Consider the following 13,993-nt stretch of genomic DNA (forward strand, 5'->3'; position numbering starts at 1 on the left):
CCACAAACACAAAAAACAACAATATTTTTTCAAGCCCCCTTGCAACCCAAGCAGCAAACCAATTACATATCTTCCAACAATGAGCCTCATATTTTAAAGCACGCACAATCTTAGTATATTTTCATAACTTTCTTTAAGACCTACAGAATGGAAAACCGAAACAGATGGAAATTCATTATAATTATGAAGTAACACTGCTTTTAAGCTAAACTTAGAATTAGATGAATCTATAAACAATCGCCAGTCATCTGGATTATGCTCAACCCCTAGTTCACGCATGAAATCTTAACATCTATACAGAAACACATATTCTCACATAAGTTACATCACGTTTTATGAAGAAAATATTACATTACAACCCCATTAGAAGTGCCAGACCAGTCTCTACCTGGGTTTATCTCTTTGCTGTGTCTACTTCTAGAAGAAAAGATAGATTTATTACCGGTATCCTGATAACTGACAAAGGCTTAGTTAGATGGTATAGCAAATAACACATTTTCATCTTTACATTTTGTAAGTATGTAAGTAATCGTGTAGCCAACATATGAAACACGTGTTACCAGGTGGCACGCGAACTCATTTTCGATGTAGGATATCTAAAATATGTAAAAATTGTGACGTGATGTGATATTTTAAGCATTGTTTTCAGAATCTGGTACGCGAACTCGTTTCTGATGTAGGATATCTAAAGTAGGTCTATGTAAAAATTGTGATGTGATGTGACATTTTAAGCATTATCTTCAGAATCTACGCATGAAAATGGACTAAAAACATGTATTTTCACGGAGGTAAATTTCATGTAGGATAGTGATTTGTTAAAATCAAAATATAGTTTAACCTAAATATTCATGCTCATTATTACTTAAAATCTGACTCACATTGATCAGCGTGATGATGATGATGATGATGATGATGATGATGATGAGAGCTGTGGTTCATCAGAAAATTTCATTTGTTATGTCAGTAGATTCTTTGACAAATCTTATTCTATTAGCGTGACAATAACATGGCGAAGAAGGAGTAGGGTTCTACCAGATCAACTTTTTATTTTGCTACAAATTGAAGTGATATGAAAGAACTCGGAGAGATATTTGTGTCGGGATCATATAATTCTGAAATCTCTGTTAATATTGAACTTGCTGTAATCCGTCACATCCTCATTTGCAAATTAACACCAATGAGTTATTTTCGTCTTCACTTAAAGTTATTATAACTCCTTCCAAAAGCATGTAATCGCATAGTCCAATGAAATCTGTAATTTTATCTTAGCAGAAGTATTGGTAGCACCATATGACTCGTTGCCTTCTGTTGTTGTTGTTTCTAATGCCAGGCGTTTGACAATAAAGTCATTTGACCTCTTGCACTCCAATATTTTTCAAAGATATTATCATGACCAGCCACTGAACCACAGATTTTGAGGTGTTCCGAATCCATTTCTTGGTTTGAGTTGCACAATGGACAGTTAGGGAATTGATATATTCCAATTCTATGCAGGTGTTTGGCCAAACAATCATGGCCTGTTGCCAATCTAAATGCAGCTACAGACGATTTTCGTGGTAAATTGGGAATTAACTGTGGATTTTGATGCAGAGAGTTCCATTTTTTCCCTTGGGATTGTGTTATCAAATTTTGTTTGTTGAAGTCTAAGTATGTAGACTTCTGTAATACAATGTAGCAAGGATATACGCTTAACTTTTTATTAGTTCCTATTATTTCATTATTGTATTCTTGAAAGACCAGATTCAACAAACATGCCAAGTTCCTAATTTCACATGGGTAGCATATTTAAGTCAATTCTTCCGTATCTGTACTTGTAGGTAAATATTCTTTCTTCTTTTGCTTCTTTCACTCAACTCCTGAAATTTCTTCATTAGCCATCCTGGTCAATTCATTATCTTAGGAATCGCGAATATTTCTTTGAGTCAATCACTGTTTTTCTTAATGAATGTATTCTATTTTTTGTGTGCTGTAATTCATCTTCATTTCAATTCTGACTTAAAATGTGAACATTTACACTTTATTTCTTTTATTTATTCATCTCAGTAATTTTCATAGGCTAGTAGGTAATTTTTCACAAATTCTCTCATTTTTCGTTAATGTTTGATAAACTTTGCCCCTGCATCATGTTACACAACTTCCTTCAAAACAATGTATCAACGTCCAGTTGTCCTAAATATTAGAATAATACAAAACAGAAATAAACATGGGGTCGAAAAATCTACATTTCTACTAACAGGTATAGTTTACTTTTCACTAATACCCTACTTTATCCCTTCAAATCTGAATTTTCATTTTTACATAACACTTTTTCCTTCCTCTTCATATTTTGACATGTGGAACCCTAAAGGTTATTTCTTACAAAAATTTAAATTTTCAAAATTTGAAAACTGATTTCAGCTTCACCTCCGTTTTTTCAACACGTATATTTATATTTTTACAAAGTAATTTATAAATTACTATTTCAACATCCTAAAATAAAGACAGTTTTATAAAGTCTGTGCACTTATTGCAGAAAAAAACCGAAATTTTGGTGATGTGCATAATTATGCACACAGGGTCAGAAAGGGTTAATGAACCCTTGGAAAACTGCGCGATTCTGCACCTGAATTTTACGAAATCGTTAACCTTTCTATTACAGTAAAAAACAGTAGAACTAATATACTCGAGTTTTCTAAAATTAGCCTACGAAAAAAAAAACGACATTTATTCAGACCTCTTTGTTTTCGTCAAAATAATTACAATATCGATGAAAGTATTTCAAATGTACTCACTCTTGCTGGCGTCATCAGAATCAGTAACTATTCACTTACCATACACCGAATAAATAATATTAATTGTAGAAAGTAAGCTTACACAGACAATGGCGAGAAAAGATATGTCCACTAAAAGAGATGATGAAGTTTCGACTGTCATAAAGCCTCAAGGTTTGTGCGAAGCAGTGGGAGTAGGGTAGTTTATTGTTGCCATGTGGTATTTTTTCCTACCTAGAATGAGTTTTAGAAAATCAATTTTTGGCCGCCTAAATCAGTCAAATACCCCACTGTGGGTCGTGCAGCAGGCAGAGTGGGAGAGAGCATACCCACCAGCAGCTACAGCTGCACTATAGTGCAGTCTCTTATCAGCGAGTAAGAGACGCTACCCCAAGGGTCCTCTGTGCTAATGACCTCCGTCTTAGATGAGGTAGTAATGACACGGCAGAACACACTATCAACCTGATCCAAAAGTACAATGAGACATTGACGAAGATGAATAGAAACAGTATCTTCTTCAACTTTTACCCAGACATCGACAGGAGTTCCCTACTCCTTCAAAAGCTGCTCTGACTTTTTTTCTTTTACTGTTTACAAATTATAAACCTCTCAGCCCTAGAGCGACCTGTAAATGGTAACATTTTTAGTGAATTTTTTTGTGCTTGTTTTATACATTAATAGGGGCGGTTTTCGAAGGGAGGCTGCGGAGCTGCAGCACCCCCAGACATTTGTGGCTCTTGTCTCGTTTTATGTTGTGAAATACATTTATTGTACAGTCTCTATTTAGCGGCTCGAATTTTTTAAAATTTCGCTCTCATTGACATGCACGCAATCATTAGTGAAGTCACTTCCTCCCCTGGTGTTGCAGTCTCGTCTCGGATGCTTTGCGCGTTAGTTTTTCCCCTCCCCCCGCTGCCCCTGGCCGTGAATCCAGAGATTCCAGGAGCTGCAAAATTTGCAGCAGCTTGTCAGTAGCGCGCAGTTTTAAATACATTTTCTTTAATGTTGTGAGTAAAACAAGTGCAACAATGTTTAATTCTGTACAATATATACAGTCTATTCAGTTCAGTACCTTAACAATTCAGGAGAAATGTGAAATTAAGTGCTAATCAGTTGAATCTCATAATGGAAAGAGCTGCTAAAACAAAATAGAAAGGCTCGCAAATTTTTTTTTGATTTATCCAGTATCCTTGCTCTCTTCTCTCGATCTCCACACAGTCTGTATTAGATTAATGCGTTTCAAAGACAATTCCATCAGCTGGGGCATGGTTTATTTTTGTATGCAGCCCCCCTGAATTCAATACCCATGAGTCGCCACTGACATTAATGCATGATATTAACCTTGTGGGAATTTGAATTTTTGAAAGTTCAGTTTTTTGGACCACACTACCACGTCAAGGCATTGGAAGAACCTTGTTAGCCATTAGCAAACACATTTGATTTTTAAGTAAAGAGTTCTCCTTTTTAGACATTTTATGTGAGATTCTAGAATCTTGACGTAACTAAATACTTGATTGAGGGTATCGAATGTATTTTGCGTGTTTAATATTATTGTTTCTAGTTGGACTGCGAGAGATTCGGTATCATGTATCTCTGGTAGACTTAGTGTTCTCTCAGGAGACAAAATTTTCTTGGTAGGCGATCTGCTGCAGACTGCATCCTGTTGTACTCTCACTAGGGATAGCTCGGTTGAAACATGATGTGGAGTGCCACGAACTTGTGTACTGTCACCCCTCGACAATTTTCCTGATGATAAACATTTCTTGCATGGAAAGATGGAGGATTCACTTAATGCAGAAGCCTCTTACTGAGCTTCGCTGAATTTGAGGCAGTCAAGGTGGAAACGTAAGCCACAGAGGTCCAGTGCACTTCAGATCGCGCATCTCTTAGCTCTACAAACCACTCACTATTGCTCGTGTAGTGTGGATCTTTACGAAACTGGCCCCTCACCTCGCTCACATGCATCGGTTCTTAAAAAACAAGTCTTTTGAAGACTTAATGGAATGCTTTCACGTTTAATTACACTACACTGATTGCTGTATGGGATTTATATTCAAACCTAAGCACAGCTTAAATGATACTGACTACTAACGACCCAGCAACCATAAAGCATTCTGAAATGTCAATATTTACAATGAAAAAAATAATCTATTTCATTCAAATGGAATAAAAAATTGCAAGAGGAGTATTAAAAGACGAAAACGAAGTATCTTATTAATGTGCTTAATAGTGTATTTGTAGTTGAAAATCTATTTATTTCTTTAAATTATATTTTGAATTAATGAATTATGGTTCGTTTTTATGTATGCAGTATTAGCACTCAAAGGAAAAGGGGTATTGGTAGACGACTGCCAAAGTAATTGTAGATCGGTTTCAAACCTGCAAGCATAGTAATATTGACGTGTCAGTTAGATTTAAAGTTTTGAGAAAACTGAAGTTTAAAACTTCATGCTGCTGTGAAACATCCAACACACTCTAATTTGAAACTTACAGCATATATAAAACATGATTAATTGAATTTGGATTTAGTTAAACGATTCTTTGATTTTTCACAGCAACACAAAGCTTCAAAATGCAGGTTTCTCAAAAATTTAAATTTTGAGTTGTGTCTCTTTCAAGCTGGGCCGTCGACCTGTTCTGACTGCCTGCACACTTGAATAAGAAACGATTTTTTAATAATAATGTTTACTGTCACATTAAAAAGCTAGAGAATTTCGTGTTAAAATGTTAAATTAATGTTCTTCTTTTCTGTCAAGAACCTAATTTGTTTTAACTTCAAACATTTAAGAACAGGTTCTATGAACTACGACAAATTCAACAAGCGAATCAGGCGACTGGTGTGAACTAGCTGAATGAAACCACTGGATAAATGCTCTATTCGCTACTAATAAGAATTCAGATCTCCTGAACTTGTTCACAGGTTCCGTGGATATCCAGAGTACCACAACCCCTTGCACTGGAAATGTCGACAAATCAGCCATTTTTATTCCAGCACACACCATTTGCCATATACATTTGTATAGGGAATGAATGTAGCCTAAATCAGAATCAAATATTTTTTAATTTTAAGGGTCACGGACACTGACCTAAATTGAGTTTTACTTTACATGTTCCTATCGCAAGCATGTTGAAATGGAATAACAATGGCGGCCGACTAGCTCATTGCGCTACTGTGGGATTCTGCTTGTGCATAGCTGAAAGCGCCTTTACTTCAGGATGTAAACAGTTACTGTACCTTCGTAGTCTTTCAAGTCAAAGAGTGCACGCTCCACATTAAGCAAATAATCCAGCGCTTCATACTCGATGTTCTTCTCCCACTCGGCATACTGGCTGCTGGCTTCAAACAAGTAGTCACTGCTCGAGGTCTCGGTGGCATCGTGTACCGTCATCGGCTTTGCCATCTTGCCAGTTGTATCATGTGGAGCTAAAAGGTAGTGTAATTCTGAGTTAAAATCTTCGTAATATACTGACTGCTGTGAAGAGGATAAATAAGTACTGTTCAGCCAAATGGTTATGTCGCATACCGGTTTGCCCCACTTGTTTCTCCTGTCCTCTCTGTAAGGACTAGCGGCTGAGCTATTAGGCTCTTCTCTGCAAACATTTGCTGAACAGACTTGGAAGTTTACGTAGTATTATACAATTGTTTAAAATAATTTAAAGAAAAGGGCACCATTAAGTAAATAACTGTCATGTGATTTCCCCCCCCACCTTTTGACGACTGTGTGATATAATCACTCGGATGGACAGTAGCATGACAACATGTACGTCATCAAACTATTAACAATAAGTGAATCATAAAAGTAAAGTCTGAAAAGGAATTAAAAGATGAAGCACATGGTAGTGGTTACTTCTAATATAGGTATAACTTCAAAGAAAAATGAATTCAGGGAACTGAAATAAAGAAGTTTAGATTTTTATTAAAAAATGAAATTAATTTATCTATATTCTTTTATTTACTGATGGGTCCTAAATGTTGTATGCCTCTATGTACCAACAATTACCAGAATGCTTTAAGTGAGAGTGGTATGTTACAGTTCTCAAATTTCCAACTGAGAAGGGTAAGTTATGTGGCTAGAAGCTACTCGGATACCACAAAACAAAGCATTCAGTTTTGTGTATTAAACAGTTTGAAGTAAACGATTTCTATCTAGTACATTTTTTCTAGAGACAGAGAAGGAAATATGCAAAAATAGTCCCGAAATAGATGTCTCTTGAAACAAGGATATTTCCAGGTTTACCAGAACAATTAGGTAATCTTATTCCTCAAAAAGAATGGACCCTGCTAATAGGTGGCAGAAGTACATTCAGAGATTTGAGCAGCAAAAAATTAAGTGCTTGTAAATGAACAAAATTAATTCGTTTGAGAATTGTGTAATATAGATACTTTAAAAAAGATACCAGGTGGATCATTAATAGCAATGCAATGTTTGTGTACTTTTTGTTGGTTAATTTTGAGGGTATCTCACAAATTGATGTGAGTTTAAAAATATATGAAAATTGATCAGTACAATTGTGTGTAAGTAATCGAAATGATATTTAATGCATCACAGAGTCGGTGAGTGCAAACATGAAATTAGAAATGTGGTTCCAACTGGAGAGCATTCTTCTGAAGTATGTAAATTATTCCATAATAATTATTACAGTGTAATGATGTTTATTGCTAATATTGAAAGCATGTTGGTCACGTTTGTATGTTTACTTAAGTTTTATTGGAGGAAGTATTCAAAAGACGCTTGTTATGTTTATTGGAACAAATTTCAAACACATTGAGTAAAATGCCAAAAAACTTATGTTATGTATTATAAGTGCATTTTTGTTGTTCAAACAGTCATTTTCCTCCTACAGTGTTATTAGAAACTGTCAATTTTATACACTAATAGAATAATGAAATCTTTTAACAAATGCAGTAAATCAATAATAATGAAGTAATTTTTTTTACTTTTGAACCCATGTGCTAGTAATCTTTTCTCATGGGTTAATTTACGATGCTCTATCAACTGCTATTATTATCTATCATCTGAATGAAATGTAGGTGATAATGCTAGCTAAACAAGTCCAGAAACAAACACGAAAGAGACACAATATTTGCTCTATAAGGGTTGAGGGAATACCGGGGAGAAAACCTCAACCAGGTAATTTGTTCCAAGTAGGTTTTGAAGCTGGGCCAGCTCGTTTAATGATCAGGCATGCCAACTGTTACTCCACAGTGGTAGACGTGGTGGTGGTGGTGGTGGTGGTGGTGGTGGTAGTATATTTTTAATAAATTGGACTGTTATTAAATGAGGATAGGTACATGATAATATCAATATACTTAAAACTGCATGGAGTTAAAAGGATCCTTCATCAGTCAAACTTACACTCTTGGCTTGAAGGCCTCAAATGCTTAACAATTTTCTGACAATTTCTTATAAACTGTAGAACTACGATACATACAGTATAACTTAATTACTATCGCTTTGAATTCAATCTAAATTGACATATTAGACCTCGTAACATATAATATCTTTGCAGAGGTATTGTGTACGAAGACTAAATGGTCTATAATATATAGCTATATTGTTTAAATACCCAAGATTGGAAACAAGGGTTTACATGTGGTTATATAACAACATTTATTAAAGTCCCTAGGCCCTAGGCTCATTTTTACTGATTATAAACTTAAATCATAACCTATCGCAACATTTTGAGAGTGAAACTGAAATATTTATTTACAATTCTAACATTTTCCAATCGGTAATTCCTAACACGTCGTCTGCTAACTGGCCCCATGATAGCTAGCCAGCCATCGAAACGCAGCTGATGCGGTGTCAGTAGGTTAGGTGTATTCTCCAGCCTCATTTTTAGGAAGCCGTGATTATATGCACTATCAGAAAAAAGTAATGGGCCCCTTGAATATTCTAAGTTCCAGATACAAGAAACTGTGCATGCTCAGAGACATAGAGCATAGATACACAAGCTATCGCTAAAGGAGTTGTTGAAATTCATTCTATTTCAAGTGCTGTCATAACCCTGTCTGAAAAGCACTTGAAAAGATGAGAAGAAAATGGATTTGTTGTAAAATTGATATATATCAACGGCCCAGATCAAAAGGAAAGAACTGAAAATTTAAAGTTGTGAGAAAACTACATTTGAAAGCTCTATGTTGCTGTGAGAACCCAAAGGATCGTTGAAATTACTATAGAATTCTGTTAATGATGTTTCATATAGCTATACTATAAGTTTCAAATAATCAGAATGTGTTAGTTGGATTTTTCACAGCACCATGAAGTTTTAAAATTCAGGTTCTTCAAAACTTTAAATTTTGAATTGTTTCCCTGTATATATTTGGACTTTGGTGAGGATACTGACATGCCACGCAGAAGTGAAGTCTTCCATCTCGTCTCAGTAGCTCAGAAGGCAGTGATTTTCTTTACTGAATAACTCGAAAATGGAGTTTTAGAGTCATGGGACCGATGTTTCAATTTGTTTAACAGAAAGTGGAATAATTACTGCCCAAATCCTATCAGTTATTATTAGGCTTGACCTGGCCCAAAAATATAAATATAAAACAAATAACCACTACTTGGTAGATAGTTTATCTTCTTCTTCAAAAAAAAAAAAAAAAATATATATATATATATACACACACACACACACACACACACACACACACACACACACACGTATATATGAAAAAATGTTCTATATAACATTATTCCGATCGTAAATTAAACTGTTCCCTAAAACCTTCCTCTGCTGGGACCAGGTGTCAATTTTCATGACAAGATACTAATGATTCACAAAATCTGATTGCATATAACACATTTCCCGAGAAAGTTGCAGTACAATTCAACTACTAACTGTTCTTAGCTAAAATTTCCGTAACACTGGGATTACTTTCAGTCCATTTTTTAAAAATTCTGTATAAATTGTCATTACTATTCCATACAATTATGTAATATCATCACTATCTCGTTTCCTCATATGTGGCCAAGAACTTTTCTTTCCTTTCACAATAATCACTTTGTCCTCGTCAGATATGTAATAGCTCCCTCTCCGTAATCTGCGGCCTTTTACTAGAAAAAAATGTAGGCTCTGTGTGTGTGTGTGTGTGTGTGTGTGTCATATATATACAACAGGGCGAAAAGATGCAACTGAATTTTCTATTGCTAACCTTTGTAACTTTACTTCAAGGTCAAGCCTAATAATAACCCATACGAACTGGGCAGTAATAAAATTTTTTCCACGTTGTTCAAGAAAAATAATTACTCGGATGATGCTCGAACTCGCTCCCAAGCTATGTCACACTGTTTGTTTAAATTATAACAAGTTATTTGCATGTCTACGAGAGATATGATGATGGTTCTTTGAACCGAAAACGTTCACCCAACATGTAAATAATTGTATATTTGTGTTTATCACTATGTAATTTGATAAGTTTGATGGCTTTAATAATAAAACTTTGATAATTTGATTACACAACTTCGGAATATAAAGTATATATGGTGTTAAAAGTTGTGTAATCAAGATGTACATATTAGCATTGTAATAGTTGGTAGGTAGGCTTTGCATGAGTTACAATGAACTAGAAGCACATGTTTTAAAATCTTGTCAAATCTTCAGCAATTTGAAATAGTTTTGAAAAAATATATATATATATATATTTTTTTTTTTCAATATTGATCAATCTTTAGTAAGTTTTCTTGTAAAGTATTAAATTGGAAGAAAAATTTGATCGTGCACAAGCACTTTAAATCTTATTTATTGTTTTAAACCGTGAATTTAAATACAGAAATTGCTCATTTTTCCTTCTTTTCATGCACTTCATTTTCATTTCAATTTACTTGGAAAATGTGGGAGAGAGTACAAGTATTTCGGTTTAATGAATAGGAAATTTGAAATAAAAATATTAAAATTTTGCTCTGAAGGTACTATTATTAGCCGTAACTGAATGTTTATGGTGGATGTAGTTGACTTACTACTGTCACTGTGAATAGAATGCAAATCTTCACCATATTCATCATCTGAATCCAAGATGGTGCACCTGTAGATGGTGTTTTCCTGCTCTAGAGCTGTCCGGATGTCAATCAGGCTCCTGGTTTCCACCGCACCTGTAGAGCAATGCAGACTCAACATAACATTGAACAACATAACTAAATTGCACACTTTTAAGTTTGTTTTCCTCAAAAAATTTTACTTTGTTCGTATTACTATGTTCTTATTTAACATTTTAAAATCTACCCATAGTCAGTGGCCAAGATTGTATAAATCATAAATGTTTATTTAATCGACTTACAAGTCAGTGAATTGTGATAAAGGGTATATATTTTACAATTATTTACATTTAGGGCTCGGAAGTTGAAGACCTAAAAATCACAGCAAAATGACATATAAAATGGACTTAAATTTGTGAAAATACGACATCAAAATTTAAGAAAATGACCAAAATTTTAATAATAATAATAATAATAATAATAATAATAATAATAATAATAATAATAATAATAATAATAATAGCAATAACAATGATAAGATTCGTAGGATCTCAGGTTTGAAGGATCGCCAGTTGTCTTGAAAGGCATTTTGTATATTGAAAAGCTCCTCTGTACTTCAACTGATGTCATGGGCACATACTGTAAGTGACCAAGGTGTCCTAGTGGCAGTGTTTTCACCTTCCAGAAGTTCCTCGACTTCAAACATTGACTGGTGCTCACTGTTGTTTTCCAATAATTTCTTTCATTTTCTCTCTTAATTCTTGTCCAAATTTCCCTACTCAATGTTGTAAATGTTTTTCGAAACATTTAGTCTGTTTGACAGCTGAATGAATACTCTCTTCTGTTTTCTCTAGCCATGTTATTTTTGTTGTCAAAATTGAAAAGTTACCATTGAAATATGACAAACATCCCTTAATTTGGGGATCAGCCAGCAAGCTTTGACAAACTGCTATAGAAGCAGCATTTTCTCTATCAATACTGTCTTCACTTGTAAGATACAATACCGGTATGTTGCGAGCTGAAATGAGTTTACATTGTATCCTGCATTGTCTGTGATGTCTAAGAAGAAATATGATATTTCATCAACTTCCGAGCCTCATTCATCACACATCAACTCACCACTATTTTCCCATCTCACTTCTGATATTCCCATCATATCCACTCTGTTACTTCTCCTTCATGTTTTCCAACTTACCTGGCAGCATTAGCGCCTCTTCATTCCATGTTGTAGTCGTCGATCTTCTTTCATTCTCTCCGTTGGATTCCGTCATGACATGTCCTTCCCCAGTATCCCCCACCCGGACATCCGATTGGGGGGATAGTTTACGTCCGGAATTTTTTACCAGGGAAAGACTCATCATGCCATATTTTTCATAAGTTATCTTCTTGGGATATATATAAATGCGGAAGCTTCCCATTGCTTTCCGCACACCACTCTCTCTTTCGCATCTTAAAAGATCCCAGGGGGCCCCGGCGTGGAGGTGAGGAGAGTGGATTTGACTAATTAGACCCTCCGGACTTCACCGAAATTTACCACAAGGGTTAAATATCAGTTCCATCAGGGTTTTTGACCAGATCAGAGACCTGGAAATCCCAATTAGCCTTGCCCCCCTTATTGAGTCTAAAGCATTATAAAGGTCATCAATGTGAAAAGATAACTAAGATACTTATCGAACATGACACCAAGAAAGTTAGTCTTCCAAGATGATTTAAGATTAAAGTTATGTCATTGAAATACTACATATATAAAATTAACATTATTACTAAGAAATAAACATGATGTTCTGTCTACATTAAGAATAAGATTATTAGAATGACACCATTTTTTTTTCACAAATACCATTAATTAATTTTCAGTTGGCGTAACATCTAGATGTGAAATAGGAACAAGATGAAGTTAAACTTCTATGAAGATTAAGCAAACTAACACTTTAAAATTATTAATTTATGTAGTGATAAGATGGATCATAACAAAGCTTCGATCAATTTTTTACATTTTAACTCTGCACACAATTTCAAAACATAGATGGCACCTCTATGTATACTCAAGAGGTGGTTTCTTGGTGGAATATCTGTGCCATAAAATTTAGAAAGAAAGAAAATGGTGGTTCTTCTGAACAACCACTATGCTGAAAAAAAAAGTTTTAACTTCAATTTTTATATTCGTGTGAATGGGGATGCACATGTAGACATGGGGTAATTTTCACTGTGCTACGAAAGTCTCTTGAGTCTTGATGTCCCAGAGTGAAAATATATCTAGCAGAGCTCACATTTGACGTGGACGAGAAATTGCGTGCAAAGATTATTTTATGCACTGTGCACTTATCTTTGGACTGACACTAAAGACAGGTAGGCCTACACATTGCAAGTCTCCATTATGGTCAGCACAACACACAACTACCACTCAGACTTTCCATAGACTATGCTTTGCAGAATTGCCCAATGTTAGTATTAGTTATTACTCATATTGTAAATTTGTGTGTACATTACACTGTTTAACAGAATATTTACTTACTTATGCCTTTTAAGAAACCCGGAGGTTCATTGCCGCCCACATATAAGCCCACTATTGATCCCTATCCTGTGCAAGATTAATTCAGTCTCTATCATCATATTCCACCTCCCTCAAATCCATTTTAATATTATCCTCTCATTTACGTACCAGCCTCCCCAAACGTCTTTTTCCCTCCGGCCTCCTAACTAACACTCTATATGCATTTCTGGATTCACTCATATGTGCTATGCCCTGCCCATCTCAAACGTCTGGATTTAATGTTCCTAATTATGTCAAGTGAAGAATACAATGTGTGGAGTTCTGCATTGTGTAACTTTCTCCATTTTCCTGTAACTTCATCCCTCTTAACCCCACATATTTTCCTAAGAACCTTATTCTCAAATACTCAATCTCTGTTTCTCTCTCAAGGTGAGACTCCAAGTTTCACAACCATACAGAACAACCGGTAATATAACTGTTTTATAAATTCTAACTTTCAGATTTTTTTATAGCAGACGAGATGACAAAAGCTTCTCAACCAAATAACAACAGGCATTTCCCATCTTTCCTTAGTTTCATAATAACCTATGCTCTGCTCAGCTGCAATTTTGATAATATCTTTGATATTTTCCCCACATGCTATTAACATCTAATTCTTTCTCAACTTCGTCAGAACTTTCTAAAGTGGCAAACCTATTTGAAATTTCGACCTGATAATGTTGCTTAGTTTCCTTTAATTTCAGAATATTGAATCTACTAATATTAACTTGTTGCTC

At 34.9% G+C, this 13,993-nt stretch overlaps 1 protein-coding gene across 1 annotated transcript in view; it reads right to left on the reverse strand.

Moving 5' to 3' along the window:
• The window catches only part of LOC138702791 (uncharacterized), a 28,687-nt gene extending 16,693 nt beyond the window's left edge, over nt 1–11,994 (reverse strand). Inside the window, exons 1-3 of the mRNA XM_069830089.1 lie at nt 11,919–11,994; nt 10,709–10,840; nt 5,986–6,174 (exon numbers count right to left, since the gene is read on the reverse strand). Of these exons, the coding sequence (XP_069686190.1) occupies nt 5,986–6,174; nt 10,709–10,840; nt 11,919–11,994 (397 nt within the window). The remainder of the gene's footprint in view (nt 1–5,985; nt 6,175–10,708; nt 10,841–11,918) is intronic.
• Between the last annotated feature and the right edge of the window lie 1,999 nt (nt 11,995–13,993).

The sequence above is a fragment of the Periplaneta americana genome, chromosome 7 (genome assembly GCF_040183065.1).
Source record: "Periplaneta americana isolate PAMFEO1 chromosome 7, P.americana_PAMFEO1_priV1, whole genome shotgun sequence".
In the NCBI taxonomy this organism is placed as follows: Eukaryota; Metazoa; Arthropoda; class Insecta; order Blattodea; family Blattidae; genus Periplaneta; species Periplaneta americana.